The sequence below is a fragment of the Cydia fagiglandana genome, chromosome 21 (assembly GCF_963556715.1).
Source record: "Cydia fagiglandana chromosome 21, ilCydFagi1.1, whole genome shotgun sequence".
Lineage (NCBI taxonomy): Eukaryota > Metazoa > Arthropoda > Insecta > Lepidoptera > Tortricidae > Cydia > Cydia fagiglandana.
The window spans coordinates 14,994,587-15,014,657 of record NC_085952.1 but is presented as its reverse complement, the minus strand read 5'-3'; the positions used below and the strand labels follow the sequence as shown (position 1 = coordinate 15,014,657).

The window sequence follows — 20,071 nt, the reverse complement described above, 5'->3', positions numbered from 1 at the left end:
CAACAGGTTTATTTTAGCTATTATAATCCGTTTGTTTCATTCTATTTTTCGATGAGGTAAATTGTAGCTCTCACGTGGTACCACAAAATTGGTCGGACACAGGAACCTGCCAACACAGGATTTGGCCGACCACTTTTTTTTTACTGTCCTCAAAGGCAGCTATCGTACCATACAAGTTTCATACGATTTTTCGATAAAAAAATTTTGATGATTTTTTAATAAATTTGGTCGGACTGCAAAAACTGCCAGGTTAAGGTGAGGCCGACCAAGACATACGTCAACAGGCTTATTTTAGCTATTATAATCCGTTTGTTTCATTCTATTTTTCGATGAGGTAAATTGTAGCTCTCACGTGACCCAATAAATCTGGTCGGACTGCAAAAACTGCCAGGCTAAGGTGAGGCCGACCACTTTTTTTTTACTGTCCTCAAAGTCAGGTATCCTACCATACAAGTTTCATTCTATTTTTCGATGAGGTTTTTTTTGATGAATTTTTGTCCAACGTTTTTGCCATTTGTACAAAATCTGCCAGGTTAAGCCTAGGCCGACCAAGTGCGTTGGAAGCTACTAAATGTCAGGTACCTCTACAGGTAGGGTTGCCAGATCGAAAGGCGCTATTATCGGGAAACAATATTCATTTTTCGGGATTTTGGGACTTAAGCCGGGAAAAAAAATACATTCACACTAAAGTAATTGTATTAAAAACAATGATATTTCACATTATTGGCACTACGTCAGCTCGCTCGCTCGAGGGCAGGTTGGAACATGAAATTATTGTTTTATAACGTGAAGCTGTTTTTCGGGACAGTTTACACCTTGTCGGGAATCGGGAACACATGCCAAAAATCGGGAGAATCCCGCCAAATCCCGACCATCTGGCAACCCTATCTACAGGGTAGGTATATTCTATTTTTTGATGAGGTTTGTTTCATGCAGCCGGCCACCTGACTATTATTAAACGTCAAAACTTCTATGAAATTATGACGTATAAATAACATTTGCACTAGTTGCACTGCACTGCTTATAATGCTATCAAAATCATTGCAGAATTTTCTTGGTCTAACTCTATTCATTCACCAGTCAAGCTAACATGTAGATACAGGGTCAACCAAAACAGCCAAAAACGCGAGCGCAGCGAGCCCCAAATTTTTTGTTGACAATATCGCAAGGCTGGGTATCGATCTTCACCTGGGCCTAAAAGTCTGAAGTGCCCCCGTGAGGGGAACTTTCATGTGGAGTCAAAGCCGTGCTTCAGGCTTCAGGATAAGTAGTTGAGCACAGACTCCAACCTTCGGTCGGACACTAGTTTTGTGTGAGGAGAGAGATTAAACAACGATGCTGGCGGAACCGACGCTTCTATGACGTTACAAATACAAACCCGTAACGGTTCTTGCGGCCCTCAATTTACCGGATTTTTCTTTGATTTACCGGTATTATTGATTGACATTTCGGGCTTTTACCGATCAGCATCGGTAAAACTTGGGGTTTTCCGGTAAATCCTAGGTTTTACCGTACTTCGGGCTTATGTACAATTAAACGACGCATTAACACGGCAGGTGCACTTCGCCCCCCTCATCTTGGCAATGGCCGCGTAAAGCATCATCATCAGGCCTTTTATATATTTACAGATGATTAAAATAATTAAGCAGCATCTGTGATCTAGCGACAGGACCGCTCGTGGCTATATATATATATGACACAATTTTTGAACGGCATAATCGTCCACATTTCTGTCAAGTAATACGAGGGTCCGCACCAGGGATGTTGCGAATATTCGCATCCGCATCCGCGGAACATCCGCATTATTTTCAACATCCGCATTCGCATAAAATCGATGCGGAGCATCCGCATGATGCGGATGTCGACCAATAAGTAGGTACCTAACAGGAACGTCGTATTAGAGACGGCACCGCTGGCGTAAGTGTAAAGGCTCCAGTACACAGTGGTCAAGGATGGTCCATGCCAAGCCATGCTTTGCAATGCGCAACAGTAGGCCTATATCACGTAGGTGTTCACACAATGGTGCATCAAAAAAAAAAAAATTGCAGGCTCTGATTCATATAAATCTATAATAAACTGATAAGTCTCTTCATTGCTCCACAATGATGACATTTTGTGCTATTAACATTGAATCAAGCGGTCAAAAATTCAAGAAACTAAACAAACAATGGCGACTGTGTGAACACCACAGGCCACGGTACGCCACGATTCCTTTGAAGTGTGCCAAAAAACCGACAACTCCCCGATTGCTCACCACGGCTGATACAACTGACGGCAGTCGTCCGCCATTGCATACCATAGCATAGCCCCCTGTACACAATGGCCAGGGTGTGGCATGGCCCATCCTTCACTGTGTACTGGGGCCTTTAGGTAATTTCGTCATTATATATAACGAAATCGTCTAGATCCCGAAAAACCGGCCAAGTTATTGTTTATTAAATAAAACACACCTATGTGACGTCCCACAGGTAAAGGTACCTTATGGCGGTTGGCGCTTACGCTATTATTAACGCCGCTCCAATATTATTGCGGCGCCATGCGACGTAAGCGCCAGCCGCCATAAGGTACCTTTTGCCGTGGAACGTCACCTATATTCTTGTTCAAATACTAAACGGTTCGTTTTTTTTTAAATAAAAAATACTAAATATGTAACATTTGACGTTTTTTGAGTACCAAATCTTGACATCCGCATCCGCATCCGCGGATGTGAGGCTTTAAATATCCGCATCCGCGGATGTCATAAAAAATCTGCATCCGCAACATACCTGGTTCGCATTAAGGCGACCCTCATCGCACATATATGTCTTATTGCTCGTTTTCGGGCCAAGTCTTGAAACCAGGACCTAACATTGGTTACGCGACCTCTTAAAAGGTGTTCTTCCACTCAACGCGGTGTGTTGCTAGGTCTTTCCATGAGTTGCAGTGCTTTATTGTTAAACGCAATCATATTACGCTTTACGCAGTCTTTAAAGCGGAGTAATGACGTCTTACGTTGCACTTGCCTAATAGCACTGTCCATTCGTTAAACATGCCCTAGCCGCCGCAAACGTCTCTGTTTGAGTAGCGCGGTCTCAGATTATAAGCGCGGTGATACTAGGAAGCTTAGCAAACTCCAGCGCACTTTCGTTGGTAACCAGTAACCCTGTCTTTCCATGTTATGTTTAGTATACCATACCTACCTACTCCGAAGGCAGCGCACGTGGAAGGTGTTAATTAAGTCTTCGTTCCTGATTAGCTTACGACGTCCAGGTTTCGGCCCCCTACAAGAGTATTCTCTAAAGACACAAGTTTGGTAGACAGTTATTATGGTCTTTGTCGTAAGGTGTTTGTTATTCCATACGAGTACTCTTGCATATAGCCCTTCGGTTTGCATTATAAGAATTCAGCTGTGACCCAGTTACACCTATACAAACTCTTTAGATAGAAATAGGTTTTTTTACCTTTTATTTTAGCATAGGTTTTTTTTAACGTAGTAGTTCCCTACGGTAAGTACCCTAAAAAGGGCAGCAAAATTAAGCCTACCAAAAATAAACGAAGTATTAAACACATTGGCTGCCCACCATCCTTCACCTAAAGTGTATCTCCCACGCCCCTTACAAATTTAGTGATCCCAGCATCTGACTATACATTTATTACTGAGGTCAATAAAGAGGTAACGAGCTTTCGATTCTACTGGTGATGCTCATGGGCACACAGAGAAGATTACGTGATCCCAACGGTGATGTTCAATGTTCATGGCAGCCAACGTGTTAAAAGATTAGCCTGCCAGGCTTTCCAGTTATATTAGGCTATATTGGTGTGCATATAAGTGAAACAACGACATATGTGCAACGTCTTGTAATATATTGATAATGATAGTAAATATATTTATGGAAGCATAGATTAAGTACATTTAATGTAGGCAATGACTAATGACATTCATTTATACAAATTAATAATAAAAATATCATTTAAAGTATATAATTATGGTCCTATTTTCCCGCACTAGTGCGTAAAATAGCACTTTTCGTGCGTATGTCAAAAGCTTAAAGGGCCATGTACTGTAAAACGTTGTACGATACACGTGCGAATAGGTAATTTGCAAATCGTGTGGATTTAAAACACTCCCTTCGGTCGTGTTTTAATTTATCGCCACTCGTTCGAATTTCCTCTTTTCCGCACTTGTATCGTAAATAACTATTCGCCGCCCTAGGCCCCAGGCCCTGTATAGCCGCCTCTTTCAATAGCACTTGAAAGAGGGTTCTATGAGGTTCACGTTGTTCTAACTAAACAGTGATAGTGATACGTTTCAGCATTAGAACATTATATTTTTCACCACACCTACTCGGAAAGGCTTTCTTAGCACTTCAAAAACTGATAGCAAAGTTGCATTTTATTCACATGTGAGGCAAAGTAATCAAATGCAAATTTTGAGTTGTTTTCTTATGTTTGCTGGTAGAACTGACTTTTATGATGATTTTGGATGATAAATATTTAATAGGTAACATTAATTTGGATTTGATTTTGTTTGATATTTTACATTTAATATTTGCTTCGGGTCGGTGTGGTGAAACATTTTGTGTTTCACTCGGGAGCAAATTTTGTTTAACCCTCGCGCTTTGAAACCCTCGCAACGCTCAAGATTCCATTTTTTTAACCACTCGCTACGCTATCGGTTCAATTTTGGAATCTTTCGCTTGCTCGGGTATCAATATTAGCACGAGCGATTGAACAACAACTTTGCCCCCGAGGGAAACAGATAACTGTTACTGCGGGGCGGGGGCGGGGGCGGGCGCGGGGGGCGGCTGCTCGCGCGGCGGGCGGGGGCCTGACACTGGCTGTCGACATGAATCGCGAATATATAACATGTTATATGTTTACCATACCATAATATTAGAATGCTGCAAGTGTATATTTGCAAGTGTAAATATGCTTAACAAATTATTTAAAAATATTAATCAATAATTATCATGATAGTATTAAGGTTCAAATCTATGTAACGGCTCATACGAGTTAACATGTTTTGGTAATGTGTTTAGGACGATCGACCACCTCGATGTAGACGAGTTGAATCTTAATACTATCACGATACGGGATACGGATTTAAAGGACATTGTTGCTTTAGCACGTGGCTAGGTATAATAGAGGTAGGTACGGGAGCTAAACCGCCCGTAGGTATAAAAGAAATAATGGTTTTTGTTAAAAGCTTAGGGTCTTAGGCGTAAAAATAAGGCATAGGTATATACTATAATAGTAGATGCAAATAATCCAATTAGCTCCAGGATGGTAGTGTAATATGTGGTTCGTATACTTCGTATGCGTGCATGTGCCTCCATCAATTGGTTGAACAAGACAGATTCGAACTGTCGACCTCCGTCTGTGGTGATGTGAAGAGCATCAAGCATGCCAAACCGAGAAATCTACCAAAACCAAACCAATCTACTAAAAGTTTGCAAAGCTCACCGTTTCTACTACTGTTTTAACATTGTTCTATTGATAAATTACTTGGCTATCGGCTACCATAGTATTTGCGGATTCCTGAATTCGACGCCACTTTTATTCTACACGTCGTGAAAAATATTGCGGCGTCGATTTTGGCGTCCTTTGTGTGACGTAACACAAAAAAAACACATACATTTTCTTCATTTTGTGTTACATTCTTTCATATTTTTGTGAATATTCCATTGTGTTACCTACACTTTTTTGCAATTCACTCGTTTACGGGTTTTACTAGTGCTGCACTCTGGCAACAGAACATTGTATTCTCTATCGCCATAATTTGTGACGTTTTCAACCAAAAGGTTAACATTATCGGTTGTCGACGAGGCTGATTTCAAATTGAAGCTTTATGGAAATAGCGCCTTATTGACAACAGATAATAAGAACCCATTTGGTTGAAAATGATACATTTGTCCCTATTAACATAATTTAGCCATAATTTCATGAAAGCATTTTTCAGCTTTAGATGTGCATATGCAGTCATGCACATCTAAAGCTGTAAAATACAGACTTATAATTCGAAATGTAATAAGTGACTTAGGAACATATTCCGATTGATCAAACTTTAATTATTCTATGTGCGGCAATTAGCACTGTACGTAAATACATACCTATTTCGAAAATTTAACCGGCCATATGTAAGTACTTACTGCAACTACAAAACGTTGTGCGAATAGTTAAGGTGGTTCGCTTTCCATACAAAAAACAATTGCGTTATATTAAGTAATTACACACTATTAGGTACTTATGTAATTGTTTTTTTTTTGTATGGAAAGCGAACCACCTTAATTGCCAACGAGAGGCGATAAATTGAAACACGATCTATAGGTCAGGAAATGAATGCTCAAAAAACGTTGTAGAGGGAAATGCTAGGAACACAGTTTTTGACTCCGTAACTTTGTTTGGACTATAACTAGTCTAACCCCAGTACCGGGGCTACAGCCGGGGACTTTTGATATGTTCACCTCCTAACTAGTCCAAACAAAGTTACGTAGTCAAAAATTGTGTTCCTAGCATTTCCCTCTATAACTTCTTATTGCTTGGCCTACTAAGGGAGTTCTACTTTTCGAACATGTATGTTTGGGACTGCTTCTAACTCGACCTAGCAGAGATACTATTTTCTTGCGCATGATTGCCAGAAAACTTCTAGCTTCGCAAAACATGCCAGATGCACTACATCTACGAGGTAAGCCCAACAGCATTCTGAATGCATTGTTATACTGCACTTTTAATGCATCGTAGGCTCGCTTCGTATAGTTAACCCACAGGCCACTCGAGTAAAAGGAATGGCAATATGCTCTAAAGAGCGTTGTACCTTGACATTACTGATATTATTAACATAAAAGGTTTACATTTGCTCCATGTGAAGCTGTTGGAGGAAAGAAAATAATAAAACTCATGAACTTTCCTTTTCAATATCTTACTGACAGGTGAATAGGTTCTAAAAATGTAGTGCAATTTCCTTTACCTTCGTATTTTCACGGATACGTCCGAACGTCTCATATATGCTACTTGTATTTCAGTCAATACAAACAGTACTGAGGCGAGGTTGACTAAAGTAGCTTTTATACCTAACTATTCGTATCTTCCCCTGCAATTGGCGACTCACACGAAGACGTCAGTCGCCCGAGGCGCGCGACGCACGTCCGGCGCCGGCGACTCAGCAGAGACTCATTCTGGCTGCTTGTATCAGCTCCTGAAATTTGAGAATAATTATATTTAGAATATTTGTTTAAAATGATTTTATCAGTGCAACATGAACTTTAATTCACTTTCATAACTTTCCTGGCTTATTTTATATAGGCCCTACATACATAGATGTCGCTAGAAATAGGTACGTAACTTTTCTGAAAACCTAAATGTTAAATGTTTTAAAATTATGCCTGCTTATATGACCTTGTATTATCGTAGTTTATATAAACTGATATGTCGTTTTTACAAACACTCCCTCAGTGGACTTGTTGTACAAAGTAGCAACAAAGGTCTTTCAAATTCTGAAAGTGTCATTACGGGATTGTCCATATGAGTATGACACCAACGAAACGGCCAAGCCGTACTGTTTGACCAAGATGTTGGCTTTATACTGTTAGAGCTTATAAAGTTAGGAATGACAGAGTAAAAGTCTTGGTACCTACTACGGGATCTCATAACTTTTTTAGTGTAAAAGCTTTATGCAACTAGTCTTGGCAACACTTTACATTAAATGTTTCGGTGGGTTGTTCTAACCTCAAAAGTAGTAAGGTTGTCTGGAAGAGATCGCTTTTTAGCGATAAGACCGCCTGTTGTTTAATCTCTTCTTCCTGTATTATTTGTATTGTTTTCTGTAATGAGGTGTGCAATAAAGAGTATTTGAATTGTATTGTAGTATACTGTAATTGAGGTAATCTGAAAAAAAAACCGGCCAAGTGCGAGTCGGGCTCGCGTTCCAAGGGTTCCGTATATTACACAATTTTTAACAATCAGTGCCGGATTAAGATATTTTGATGCTTTAAGCATTTCTAGACCATGGTGGCCCCTCTCCCTAGGGTCATCAAGATTACATTGATTTTTTTTGGTAAATTGAGAGAAGTTCAATGCCGCATTACAGCTGAGAATGGAAATACTGACTATGCAGCATGCAAATTTTAGTGTAATATATACCTAACTTAACCTACTTAAACTAGTTTAATACAAATTAATTATCAACAACAATAGAAATAAAAATACACTGTCAATTATGAAATAATAATATATCATGTATCTATCTCAAACAAAACCACTTCAATTAACATAATTTAAAAACTAGATTGTTGATTTACAAGGTATTCATTAATAGAATAAAATGTCGAAGACAGCAGCCATTGAAAAAGTGCTCTTTTAAATTTACTATTGGGCAATTCTCTTATGTTGTTGGGTAACTTATTAAATATATTGACACACATAGCATAACAATTTTTCTTAAAAGTGGCAGTTCTTTGCATTTTATTTATGACCAGCCTGTTAGTGTTCCTAGTATTTCTTAGGAATACTTCGTTGGCTGTTTTAAACAGGTCTATATTTAACTTAACTAAGTTGACAGTACTTTGCAACAGAGTAATGTTGCTGCAGTCGTCACCCGAATGTCACCTTTGTCATACCTTAGAAAGTTATTGAAAAGGCGAGCGAAGCGAGCGCGAAAATGTTTCGATATAAAAAACGCAATTTTACTTTTAGGCCGAACCAGGCCCGAATCCTGGCATTTTGGTGCTCCCCCCTGAACGTGGTGCCCTAAGCACGTGCTTGTTTTGCTTATTGGTTAATCCGGCACTGTTAACAATGTATTTTTTATGTGAAACGTGAGTGAAATGTAACACTTTAAACTCTCGCGTTTTGTACATATATTTAATTACACAAACGGGTCTACCGCGTTTGGACGCGCGTTTGGTTGGCGTTTGTGGGTTTGTTGGGACGTCAGTCTTTCCGTGACCACAGCTAGTGCAACTCAGCTGAAACGTCGGAATTAAAGGTAAAAACAATGAAATTATATCGCGGTAGACCCGTTTGTGTAATTAAATATGTGATTGAAATCTCTTTAAAAAATCCGTAGGGGTCGGATCTAAAACTGTAATTAAGTCCGACTCACGCTTGACTGTACATTTATAATAGGTTTTCCTGTCATCTATAGCTATAGACCTATTTTATGTATTTTTTTCAAAATTTTAGACTTAGTAGTTTCGGAGATAAAGGGGGGGGGGAATGGTCATTTTTTGCCTATTTTCTTGAATAACTTCTAAACTGTTTATTCGAAAATTATAAAAAAAATATATTTGAGATCCTTACAATAAGCTCTTTAATTTGATATGTAACATGATATAATTTGAAATTTTTTTTTTTAATTTTTTCATTTACCCCCCAAAAGTGGCCCCCATGTTTAAAATTAATTTGTTTACGTTACATGTCCATATTTGGGTCACAAACTTACATATGTGTACCAAATTTCAACTTGATTGGTCCAGTAGTTCCGGAGAAAATCGGCTGTGACAGACGGACAGACAGACAGACAGACAGACAGACTGACAGACAGACGCATGAGTGATCCTATAAGGGTTCCGTTTTTTCCTTTTGAGGTACGGAACCCTAAAAAGGACTATAATTATTAAAATCATTTAAATTAATTAAGGTAAATGTGTGGAAGACTGTCAGGTAAGACGACAAGCTCTTTCAATCCTTCAACTCTTGCACTTGTGCATTCTCTACTTACAGAAGTTTTGTAGAGCAGAATAAGCGAATCCATGTAGATGTAGTGTAGGGACGCTCGGCAGGAAGCAGGTGGGCTGTCGATCACGTGTTGCGTTCATTCAGCCCAATTCCCTAGAGTTGGAGCTGCAGCTAGGTTACTGTCCCGGCGGCATTAAGTGCCACACCATTCTCCTCGAATCTTCTTGTTTTCCTGCAGAACAGAAGAACATCTTTAAGTTCGTTTTCTTTCAGTGTGTCTTTACCGAATGTATTATATCGCGGTGCCGCATACATGAATTACATGATAAGTTCGCCTTTGTACTAATGATGTGTGTTCTTTCATGTTTTATGTTTCTTTTTGTACAAGGACTATACCAAACAAATTTAAGAATATCCACAGATGGCTCAAAAACAAATGAAGGGACCGGATGTGGTGTCTTCTCGGAGGACCTGAACATATACATCTCAAAACCCCTGGGTTACACTGGGAACACAATACGGGATTCCAAGCTGAATGTGTAGGAATAATGGAAGCTTGCAAAGCGATAAAAAGACGAGAAGTAAAACAAGAAAATATACTAATACTGTCAGACAGTAAATCAGTACTGCAAGCACTAGGTAGCTACAAACTTACATCGGAACTCATACTTGAATGACATCGAGGCCTCACTGAAGTGAGCAAAGAAGGCAACAAAGTAACAGTATAATGGATAAAGGGGCATAGTGGATCAAGAGGAAACGATGCAGCGGATGAACTGGCCAGGAAAGGTTCAGAAACCAGCTTCACAATAAGTTGTTGTTGTCCTAAGGCACCCCAGAGGTGCAAAGGGCCTTCACAAGCTCGCGCCACGCCTTCCTATCTTCAGCGACCACTCTGGCCTCGCTCCAGCTCAACCCGACCGCTCGTAGTTCATTTGTGACGGACTGCTGCCAAGAGTGTCACAATAAGTACTGGACTAAAATGAACACCTGTAGGCAGACCAAAGAACAAAACTACAAGCTTACACCAAAATATTACTAAAAACACCCAGACACGTTTTACGATTACAGTGAGTTTTTTAATATTCCACTAGTAATTTAATAATTAATACAGGCGTGACATTTGTATAGTACCGATATAAATTACATTCTCATTGTTAATAATAATTTCGATATATTGCAAATTTTAACGATTAATTTTATTTATATAATTTGGATTATGTTTACAGGCATATGCACATAGAATACTAGACCAATACTAGTACTTATATGGAAAAAAAGACATGTAACAAATTGTTATCAATAAATTTTTTATTTCATTTCATTTCATTCATTTCATTTCATTTCACACCAACTACGCAAAATAGTAGGATTAATCACAGGTCATAACAGACTAATCCAGCGGTCGGCAACCTTTTAGCAGCCAAGGACCAAATAGTAGTTACCGAAGTTGATGCGGGCCGCACTTTGTTAATATTTATGACTTTATCAGACATTGTTGTTTGTCAATATTACATACAAAATAGCCTAGGAGGCACGCGGGGTGCAAGTGAGAGGTTCGCGGGCTGCTTGTTGCCGACCGCTGCACTAATCAAACACCTACATAATATGGGTAAAACAGACAGCCCCATGTGCAGAGTGTGCATGGAAGAAGAAGAAACAGTAAAGCATATTCTCCTACACTGTAGGTAGAAGGTAGAAGTATACAGGAACCAATACCTAGGGACTCCGTGCACATTGAAGGAGGCAGTTAGCGACCTGAAGACACTGCTAGGTGTCATGGAGGAGCTGGGGCCACCCCATAAACACAATTTTTTTGCTCTTAAGTAGTAGTTTTTGATGGTGTTTGACCCATTGATCAGTGACCCAGTCTCAGTTTTTCTGATAAACAGCTGTCTTAATGGACTCACCAATATGTTTTGCAGAAACCTCCACCTTGTAGCATACACCTTGTTTTCTCAGTCAATCTCAATATAAATAAATATATTGGGACATTTTTACACAAATTGACCAAGTCCCACGGTAAGCTCAAGAAGGCTTGTGTTGTGGGCACCCAGACAACAATATAATTATTCAATATACAAATATCTGTCTCATCAACAGAGCTCGGATAGGGTGAGCTATTTGCCTTATAATTTGACATGTCTTATGTCATATATAAGGCAAATAGCTCACCCTATCCAAGCTCTGCTCATCAAACAAATAAATTCCCTAACCAGGATTTGAACCCAGAACCATCAGCTTCACCGGCAGGGTCACTAGGCTAGGCACCCACTAGGCCAGACTGGTTGTCAAATATAACCAAGATATTCTTTTGAACAAACTGCCATGTCACTGCTGGTTTCAATCTGTGCCCTTCATAATCTACATACTTACTGCTGTCTGTCTCTCATGCAGTCTAAAAAAATTAAGTGTGGGGTACAAACTTTGTGTCGGTCGAAAGTCGAAACCCTCTTGCCTTATCTCCTGATCCACCTTTCAATACTGGTCATCACTCAAGTAATTTTCCAAATTTCTGGGAATACTTCTAGCTCGAGACAGAGGTTAAATATGTGCCATAGCGGCTCCGCCAGCACCATGCTGTACAGTCCATACGCACGAGGGAATACCATGCGGACACGAAGATTTTTTTAGCTTAAGTTGTTGAATTGCGGCACTTACCTCCAACTTTGGCTTCTCCATTAATTAATATTTTTTCAGTACCTCGTACCTCTACTGAGTCTACTGTTTCTTTTATTAGAATTCATTTTATTGTATTTGTAAACCAACAAGTGTCAATACAATACTGTCAATGTCACTGAAAGATGGCACTAGAAAAAACCGATTATTTTTAAATTGTCAAGAGCTAATGTCAGAACGTCCCTACCACGGACGTAGAGATTAACTGGATGGCGGACATTGGCCAAAAAGTGTGTCCACATGAGATAGTCAAGGTGGGCCGTTGTATCTCTTTCTAATTAGGGTGACCATACGTCTTATGTATGTGGGATATTAGGATAACATTTAAATATATAGTTTGACCAGGATCTTTCCTTAATCGTGCATAGTTATATTAGTAATAGAAATCATACTCTCTTTTCGCCTAAAAAGGGATGGATATAGTTTTTTCTCTTCTATAAAACGCTTCACACAACCTTAGGTACTTAATTTAGTTGTTCTAAATGGTATGTTCACATTACGGCACCTATGCAATTAAAACTGCACGAGGCCATGCGCTTGGCGAGGAAGAGAACCCTATGGAGGAACCTGGTCTTCAACAGAAGGATATGATGTCACGATCCTCAGTATTGAGGGACCAAGTGAAGAAGAAAAGCTGTTACTAGTAGGCGTAGGTACTGGATCACGAACATGGTCGATCGTCAGGAAGGTGGTCCGCCGTAACGTCTGTCAAGAACACAGATGAGAGAGATAGAGAGACAAATACGCTGACAGAACCAGAGGGTCTACTGTGAACCATGTTCGACGTGTTGCCTCTCTGTCACACTTACGTACGAATTTACAAGTGCGACAAAGACGCAACGGGATAGGCTCTCTGGACAGTGGAGGAATTACATACAGTCTTTGCCGCCTTAGGCCCCAAGCCCTACATAGCAAGCTCTAGCCGCCCCCCCTTTCTCAGCACCCATCATATAGCCTGCCGCCCAAAATATCTGGCCGCCCTAGGCCCGGGCCTACTCGGTCTTAGGGCAAATTCGTAATTGCCTGACGGTCGCGTGGGTCCGCTACGCCCGCTTGCTATCGTTTTTAACTAGGACGCTTGTCACTGGACCATAGACATCGAAGTTTGCAAATAGCGAGCATCTTTCTCTGTTACTGTAATTACTCCTTTATAGGAGTAAAAGAGAAAGATGCCCGTAATTTGCGAACTTCGGTGTTCACGGTGCTAGGCCACCTGTGCGAAAAGAGAAGAGTCGTGAAATGTAAAGAAATTAGTGATGTGCCGTTCTTAGTAAATTTTCCAAAGAGGGTAAATTCCCAGTAACGTTTCTGTTATCGTCCCAAAAGTCAGTAAATTACGATAAAGTTCTATTTTTCTTTTATTATCAATGTGTTTATTATTATTATAACAATGCATGAATGTGTCTGTAATGTTTAAGGACTTTGGATTTCAATTTTGGTAATTATTTATTCTGTATTGGCTCTCATTTCACCAATTTAAACATGCCGAAATAAATACATACCTATTTATATAAACTTACTTAAGTACCTAATAAAAATTGTGTAACACTGATTCTCATCGTGCCGACATCATAGTCACCCTAATGAGTTTGACAATGCTGTCTTGTATTTTTATCGCAAAATGTAATAATTGTGGCTTCCTGGTGAAACAATATTCCACAATTAGAAATTCTTTCACTCCCACAACCTTTAACGCAACATATTTTCACCATTTTTAGGAAATTTTGCATTCACGTGTTTTGATAACATGTCATGACGATAGGGATACCAATTAACATTCAAAGTTTCTACAATGTCTACCACACCAAAATTAATGTTTTTTTTGTTGTCCACATGCTTGGTTAAATCAGTTAATAATATTGACATCATACTTATTTACAAATTTCTTAAAAGATATCAAAACCTTACTCTGAATATAGCATTTAAATAATATAAGAAGTTATTTAATTTGAGTAGTATATTGATATAAATACTACCACAATGGTATATTTTTAACATTGGCAACACGTGCGAGTGAGACACCGCGACCCACCTTTGCTATCTCAAGTGGACCGTTTTTTCTAGTCTGGTACGAACGTCTTTCTAGCTCGGTGATAAAGTTCAATTTAGTATGGCAAAAAAAGTGACAGTGCAGTCCATCTTATAAGTCCATGGTCCCTACTAATTTTGACAGCTCCCTTAAAAAAAAGAATCTCTCTGGTTTTTGGCTTCCTATTATTGGGTCGTACATTATTGGGTCGGGCTTTCTCGACCTGTACCAATAATGCGCAGCCCAATAATTGAAAGCCAAGGGACTCAAATTATTGGACGCGAATTATGGGGTCGTACATTATTGCCCTGTGAAAAGAGTGGCTTCGTATTATCGCCCCGGACCAATATTGCGCGGCCCGAGAATGCTCAACCCAGGAATGTACAGCCCAATAATACGCGTCCACCATGGACGCCTATTATTGGGCTGTACATTCTTGGGTTGAGCATTATTTGGTTGTACATTAGTGGCTCCCCACAACTCCACAGAATAAATAGAAATGACACTAGTTTCCTATCCTACAAAACCGAAGCTTGACAGCGGTTTGGGATTAATCATGTTGTCCCTTTCTATTGTATGGTACTATCCCTTTCGGCTATTTAGGGTTGTAAATTTTTTAAAATTTCAAGTATAGATCAGTAATCTTATTTGTGGTTAAGCTCGCAACGGAACCGAGTCGCAAAATGTATAATTATATGTATTTTAGTAAAGATATATCGCCTTATATGTTCTCCCACAGCTAAATATTGAAAAAAATAAAAATACATATAAGCTAAACTGTTGAATGAACTGTCGCCTGCGGTATTTCCGGACGGATACGACCTTCAAAAAAAGAGCCCATACACCCATCTTAAAAATCGTCAACGAACTTACAACCTCTGGTGTTGCGGGTGTCCATGGACGGCAGTTATCGCTTACCATCAGGTAATCCGTCTGCTTGTTTGCCTCCTATATCATAAAAACTGCCAGAGGTCTATGGAACGTAGTATGACGGGAACACGCAGACTGGACAAAGTGAGAAACGAAGACCTAAGACAAAAAACAAAAGTGACCGACTCACCAAAATAGACCAGCAGAAGTGGAGATGGGCTGGCCACATGCTGAGAGAGAGGCGGGAGAAATGGTCTAAGACTGTAACGGATTGGTACCCAAGAGGCTGTACACGGAGCCAGAAACAAGAAGGGAGGACGAACTCAGACTCACAGCGGGCCCGAACTGGAGTGGCCCACGACAGACCTCAATGGAAAGAGCTAGAGGAGGCCTTTGCCAAGCGGCACACTGAGCTAAGAGATATACTCTAACTCAGAACAAAGGGGCTAGATAGATAGATAGATCATAAAAACAAAACTATGGTTTGTCAATGGTTTGGTTGGTGAAATAATTTGGAGCGGTCTCTAATGTGGCGGTTTAGAAAAGTATAGTCAGGATTTTTTTATATTATATATAAATATACATATTTGGAAAATCTTCTTTTTCTGAAGAAGAAGATATTTGGAAACAATGTGGAATAGCCTATGTAGGTATCTCTTTTCGTCAAGGTATCTACGGATTTCTCGCCTTCGGATGCAATGAAACAGAGACAGTACAAGTCAAATATCACATTTATTCATCATCATTATTATCATCATCATCATCCTCTAATTCCTCTTCCAAATAATCAATCTCCTCGTGCATCTCTGGTGAGGCTTCTCTATTATTTAAATTAATAAATGATTCTTCTGTTAGCTTTCCCAAGCTCCCAAAGAATAAGGAGTCGGAGATCAGTTTCTGTGCTATGGCGCGCTGTGTCGAGTCGAGTTGGTAGAGTTGTAACCCGATAGCTTTGCCGTTGATTTCCCATTCTTTTTCATTGTGGTGCAGCATCTGGCTGGCGGTGTCTACGAATCTTTCCTGCTTTTGAAGTAGATTGTATATCCTTCGCTTTTTTTGTGCCGGCGGTGTGTCCGGGCTTTCCTCATCTTCCTGTAAAGTTGTATTAAAATATGTAAAATCAAGGTGTCTATAAAGTCGGATAATTACTACTATATTGTTGGTTTAATTTCCATCAATAATATTTATTTGCACTCAAATAAGTAATGCTAAAGTACAAAATGTTTACAAATTACCATTCCCTTAGTAGATTCATTGTGTATCTCCTCTACTCGAAACCTTTCTCTCTCGCTTCTTCTCAATGGCCTTCCAAGTCTTGCAACTGACATAGTTTTTTTAAAATGTTTTAATGTATCAAATTTCATTCCTTCTGTGCTTGGATTTGGATCAACAAATCTATTAAACAAGTCAAAGTACCATAATGTTGGTTTGTAGACACTTTCATTCCCGTTTTCTATGCTTTCAAGGACCTGAAACACATTATTTATTTATTTTATGATAGTTATGTATAGTATGGTTTGATAGTGAGTTAGGTAAGTTAGGGTACCTACTTAGAATTCCGTCTGTCTAATATCTTTGTCCAAAGTCATAGCGTCTCACTCTCTCATTAAGCAAAATTTGAGACAAAATACACTTTGGACAGGTAGAATACTACCCTTAGGTTTCAGTGAATCGTTAATTAATTATTTATAATTGTACCTTTTTTCTTTCTCTGTTAAATGTAGTCCTCATATTTGCAAGTTTGTTTTTCATATCCGCCAGCGACGCACTTTCATCAATTCTCTGATACTGTTCAAGTAACTTATCATAAGCGTCGGCGCGTAGACCCTTGTTGTTTTTGTTTTCGTCTTTAGGGTCCCATAACAACCTCGCTTCCAAGAACGACTCTACGAAATCTATCCACGTTTGTTTCACTTTTTCACTCATTTTAACGAAAACATTTGTTTTCTTAGTAACCGAAATTTAGATTATGCTGTCAAACTCAAACTGAACTCTACAACACAACTCTCGATCAAACAACACAATCTAGTCTAGAAAGCAACTCAGCATCCCAACTCAATTTACAATTCACAAAATGGCTGCGGCCCCTGTGACGCGTACGATTTACCAACTGCAAGAATACTGCGGTGAAATTCGGAACTAATTCCTTATCGTACATTTGTTGTACAAACGCGCGACACTAGCGCCACGGTTGCCCGTAATCAATAATATGGTATGGTAAATGGCATGTCGAGACAATCTGATTAATTGAACTGTCAAAATTTGTAATAATGGTTGGCAATAAAAAAACGGTGGTGGCCACGGACGTAGAGAGTAAACGGGATAGTGTACACTGGCCAAAAAGTGTGACCACATGAGACATCAAACCTGAGCCCTCCATCTCTTTCTAATTAGGGTGACCATAAGTCATATGTATGTGGGATATTAGCATAAGATGGAATGTAAAGTTTGGCCAGGATCTTTTCTCATTCGTACATAATCAGAGAGAATCATACTGTATTTTCCCTATGCTAGTATAATTGTCCCAGAAAAGAGATGGATATATGTAGTTTTTTTCTCTCCTGTAAAACGCTTCACACAACCTTACTTAATTTAGTCGTTATAAAAGCTGTTACAGATGGGATGGGCGTATTGAATCGCGATCATGGTCGATTGTGAGGAAGGTGTGGTCCGCCGTACGTACATCAAAAACACAGCTATAAGAGAAGCCCCCTCCAGACTATGCGCGTGAATCGCGGGCGAAGCCGCGAACGCGAGTGTGGAGTCGATTTTCGCAGACAGCGAAATCGACTTCACACTCGCGTTCGCGGCTTCGCCCGCGATTCACGCGCATAGTCTGGAGGGGGCTAGAGAGCGAGACAGATATCCAGGATGGGGTAAAACGTTGTACTACGTAACTAGGTAATTCGCAAATCGTGTCGATTAAAAACACTGCCTTCGGTCGTGTTTTAATTTATCATCACTCGTTACGAATTTGATTCCTACTTTCAACACTTGTATCACAAATTACTTTATATTAATACTATACTACCGACTAGTTATCGATACCAGTCATTTTGTCAAGCCCTAGCGTAGCTCGGCGTAACAATTTATGTTTATACACGAAATTATCTTGAGTATTGACTAAAATAATCAAATATTAGCACACAACGAAATAAAAACTTACATTTAACTGTGTAAACCGGCATCTTACACTATTTATGCTTAACAAAATACCTATCACTATCAATATCATACTCATGGTGTGTTCATATACGCGATGACTTCCCTTTTGCATACTTAAGCTATTCTTTAAGCGTAAGCGTCATCGTAGATATGTGATTGCAACAAAATTTTCAAATTTGCCGCCTTTGTATACTGACGGAAATGTGTGTCCAACCTATATAGAATCGATTACATATATATAAATAGTTAGAATTAACGTTTCAGTAATTAAATATTATGTATAAATATGAGTCTGTAATGTCTAAGGACTTTGGATTTAATTTTTGGCAATTATTAGCTCTCATTACGTGAACCGAATAATTAAACATGCCGAAATAAGTATAGTTATCTTTATTTATTTATTAGTATACTATTTAGGTACCTAAACTTATTTTTACATTAAGTACGTAATAATAATTCTGTAAGACCGATCTAAATCGTACCGACATCATGGTCACCCTAATGAGTTTGACAATGTTTTCTTGTATTTTTATCGTAAAATTGAATAATTGTGACCAACCTGTAAAAGATATTCCACAATCAGCGTAGGTTTCACTTCTACAACCCCACACACAACATGTTTTAACCATTTTTTAAATTTTTTTATGAATAAATGCTAAGCAGCGCCATTTACGTATTTTGTAAATACACGAAAAATACGTCATCAAGTTGGGGATACCAATTAATATTCAAAGTTACTACAATTTCTACCATATTCAATTTACTGTTTTTTTTTGTTGTACACATGCTTGGCTTAATCAGTTAATAATATTAACATCATAATAATTAACAAATTACTTAAAAGATATCAGAACTGTAATCGGAATATAGCACTAAAATATTATAAGAAGATAATGAATTTCAGTAGTATATTGATATAATTTCTACCACAATGGTATCTTTTTAACATTGGCAACATGTGCGAGTGAGACACAGGGCTCGGGTTTTCTATCTCATGTGGACCGTTTTCTCTAGTCTGGTACGAACAACTTTCTGTCTCGGTGATAAGGTTCAAATTAGTGTGGCAAAAAAAGTGACAAATCGCTCCAGTTTAAACAATATAACTTCATGGTGGTGGCAGAGTGGATCTGACGTCCGACTTTCAATCCGGAGGTCGCGGGTTCAAATCCTGGCTCGTACCAATGAGTTTTCCGGAACTTATGTACCTACCGAATATCATTTGATATTTACCTAACTAGCTACTCGGTGAAGGAAAACATCATGAGGACACCTGCATAAATCCGCGAAGAAATTCAAAGGTGTATATGAAGTCTACAACTCATATTGGACCAGCTTCGGCACTATATCCGAAACTCTCTCGCGCATGAGAGGAGGCCTGTGTCCAGCAGTGGGACATATATAGGCTGAATTATTATAATCAAATCAATTCTATATTTATCGTGCCTTTCAATTCGATATTTACTAGTCGCTTAACGGATAAGGAAAACACCACAAGGAAACCGGGCTAATCCCAATAAGGCCTAATTTCCCCTCTGGATTGGAAGGTTAGACGGCAGTCGCTTTCGTAAAAACTGGCGCCTACGCCAATTCTTTAGGTTTAGTAGCTTAGCAAACCCCAGGGTCCCATGAGCCGTAATGTCATGCCTTTCAAAAGGTAGTACTTTATTAAATAAA

At 39.1% G+C, this 20,071-nt stretch overlaps 1 protein-coding gene across 2 annotated transcripts in view; it reads right to left on the bottom strand.

Moving 5' to 3' along the window:
• LOC134675217 (uncharacterized) overlaps window positions 1-17,423 on the bottom strand; it is a 29,948-nt gene extending 12,525 nt beyond the window's left edge. Inside the window, exons 1-3 of one of the 2 annotated variants that reach the window (XM_063533428.1) lie at window positions 16,931-17,306; window positions 16,468-16,701; window positions 15,934-16,324 (exon numbers count right to left, since the gene is read on the bottom strand). In XM_063533428.1, coding sequence (XP_063389498.1) covers window positions 15,965-16,324; window positions 16,468-16,701; window positions 16,931-17,158 — 822 coding nt within the window. In that variant the 5' untranslated portion in view covers window positions 17,159-17,306 and the 3' untranslated portion in view covers window positions 15,934-15,964. Of the gene's footprint in view, window positions 1-15,933; window positions 16,325-16,467; window positions 16,702-16,930 lie in introns of those variants that run through there. The other variant, XM_063533430.1, reaches the window with a different exon arrangement.
• Window positions 17,424-20,071: the final 2,648 nt, after the last annotated feature.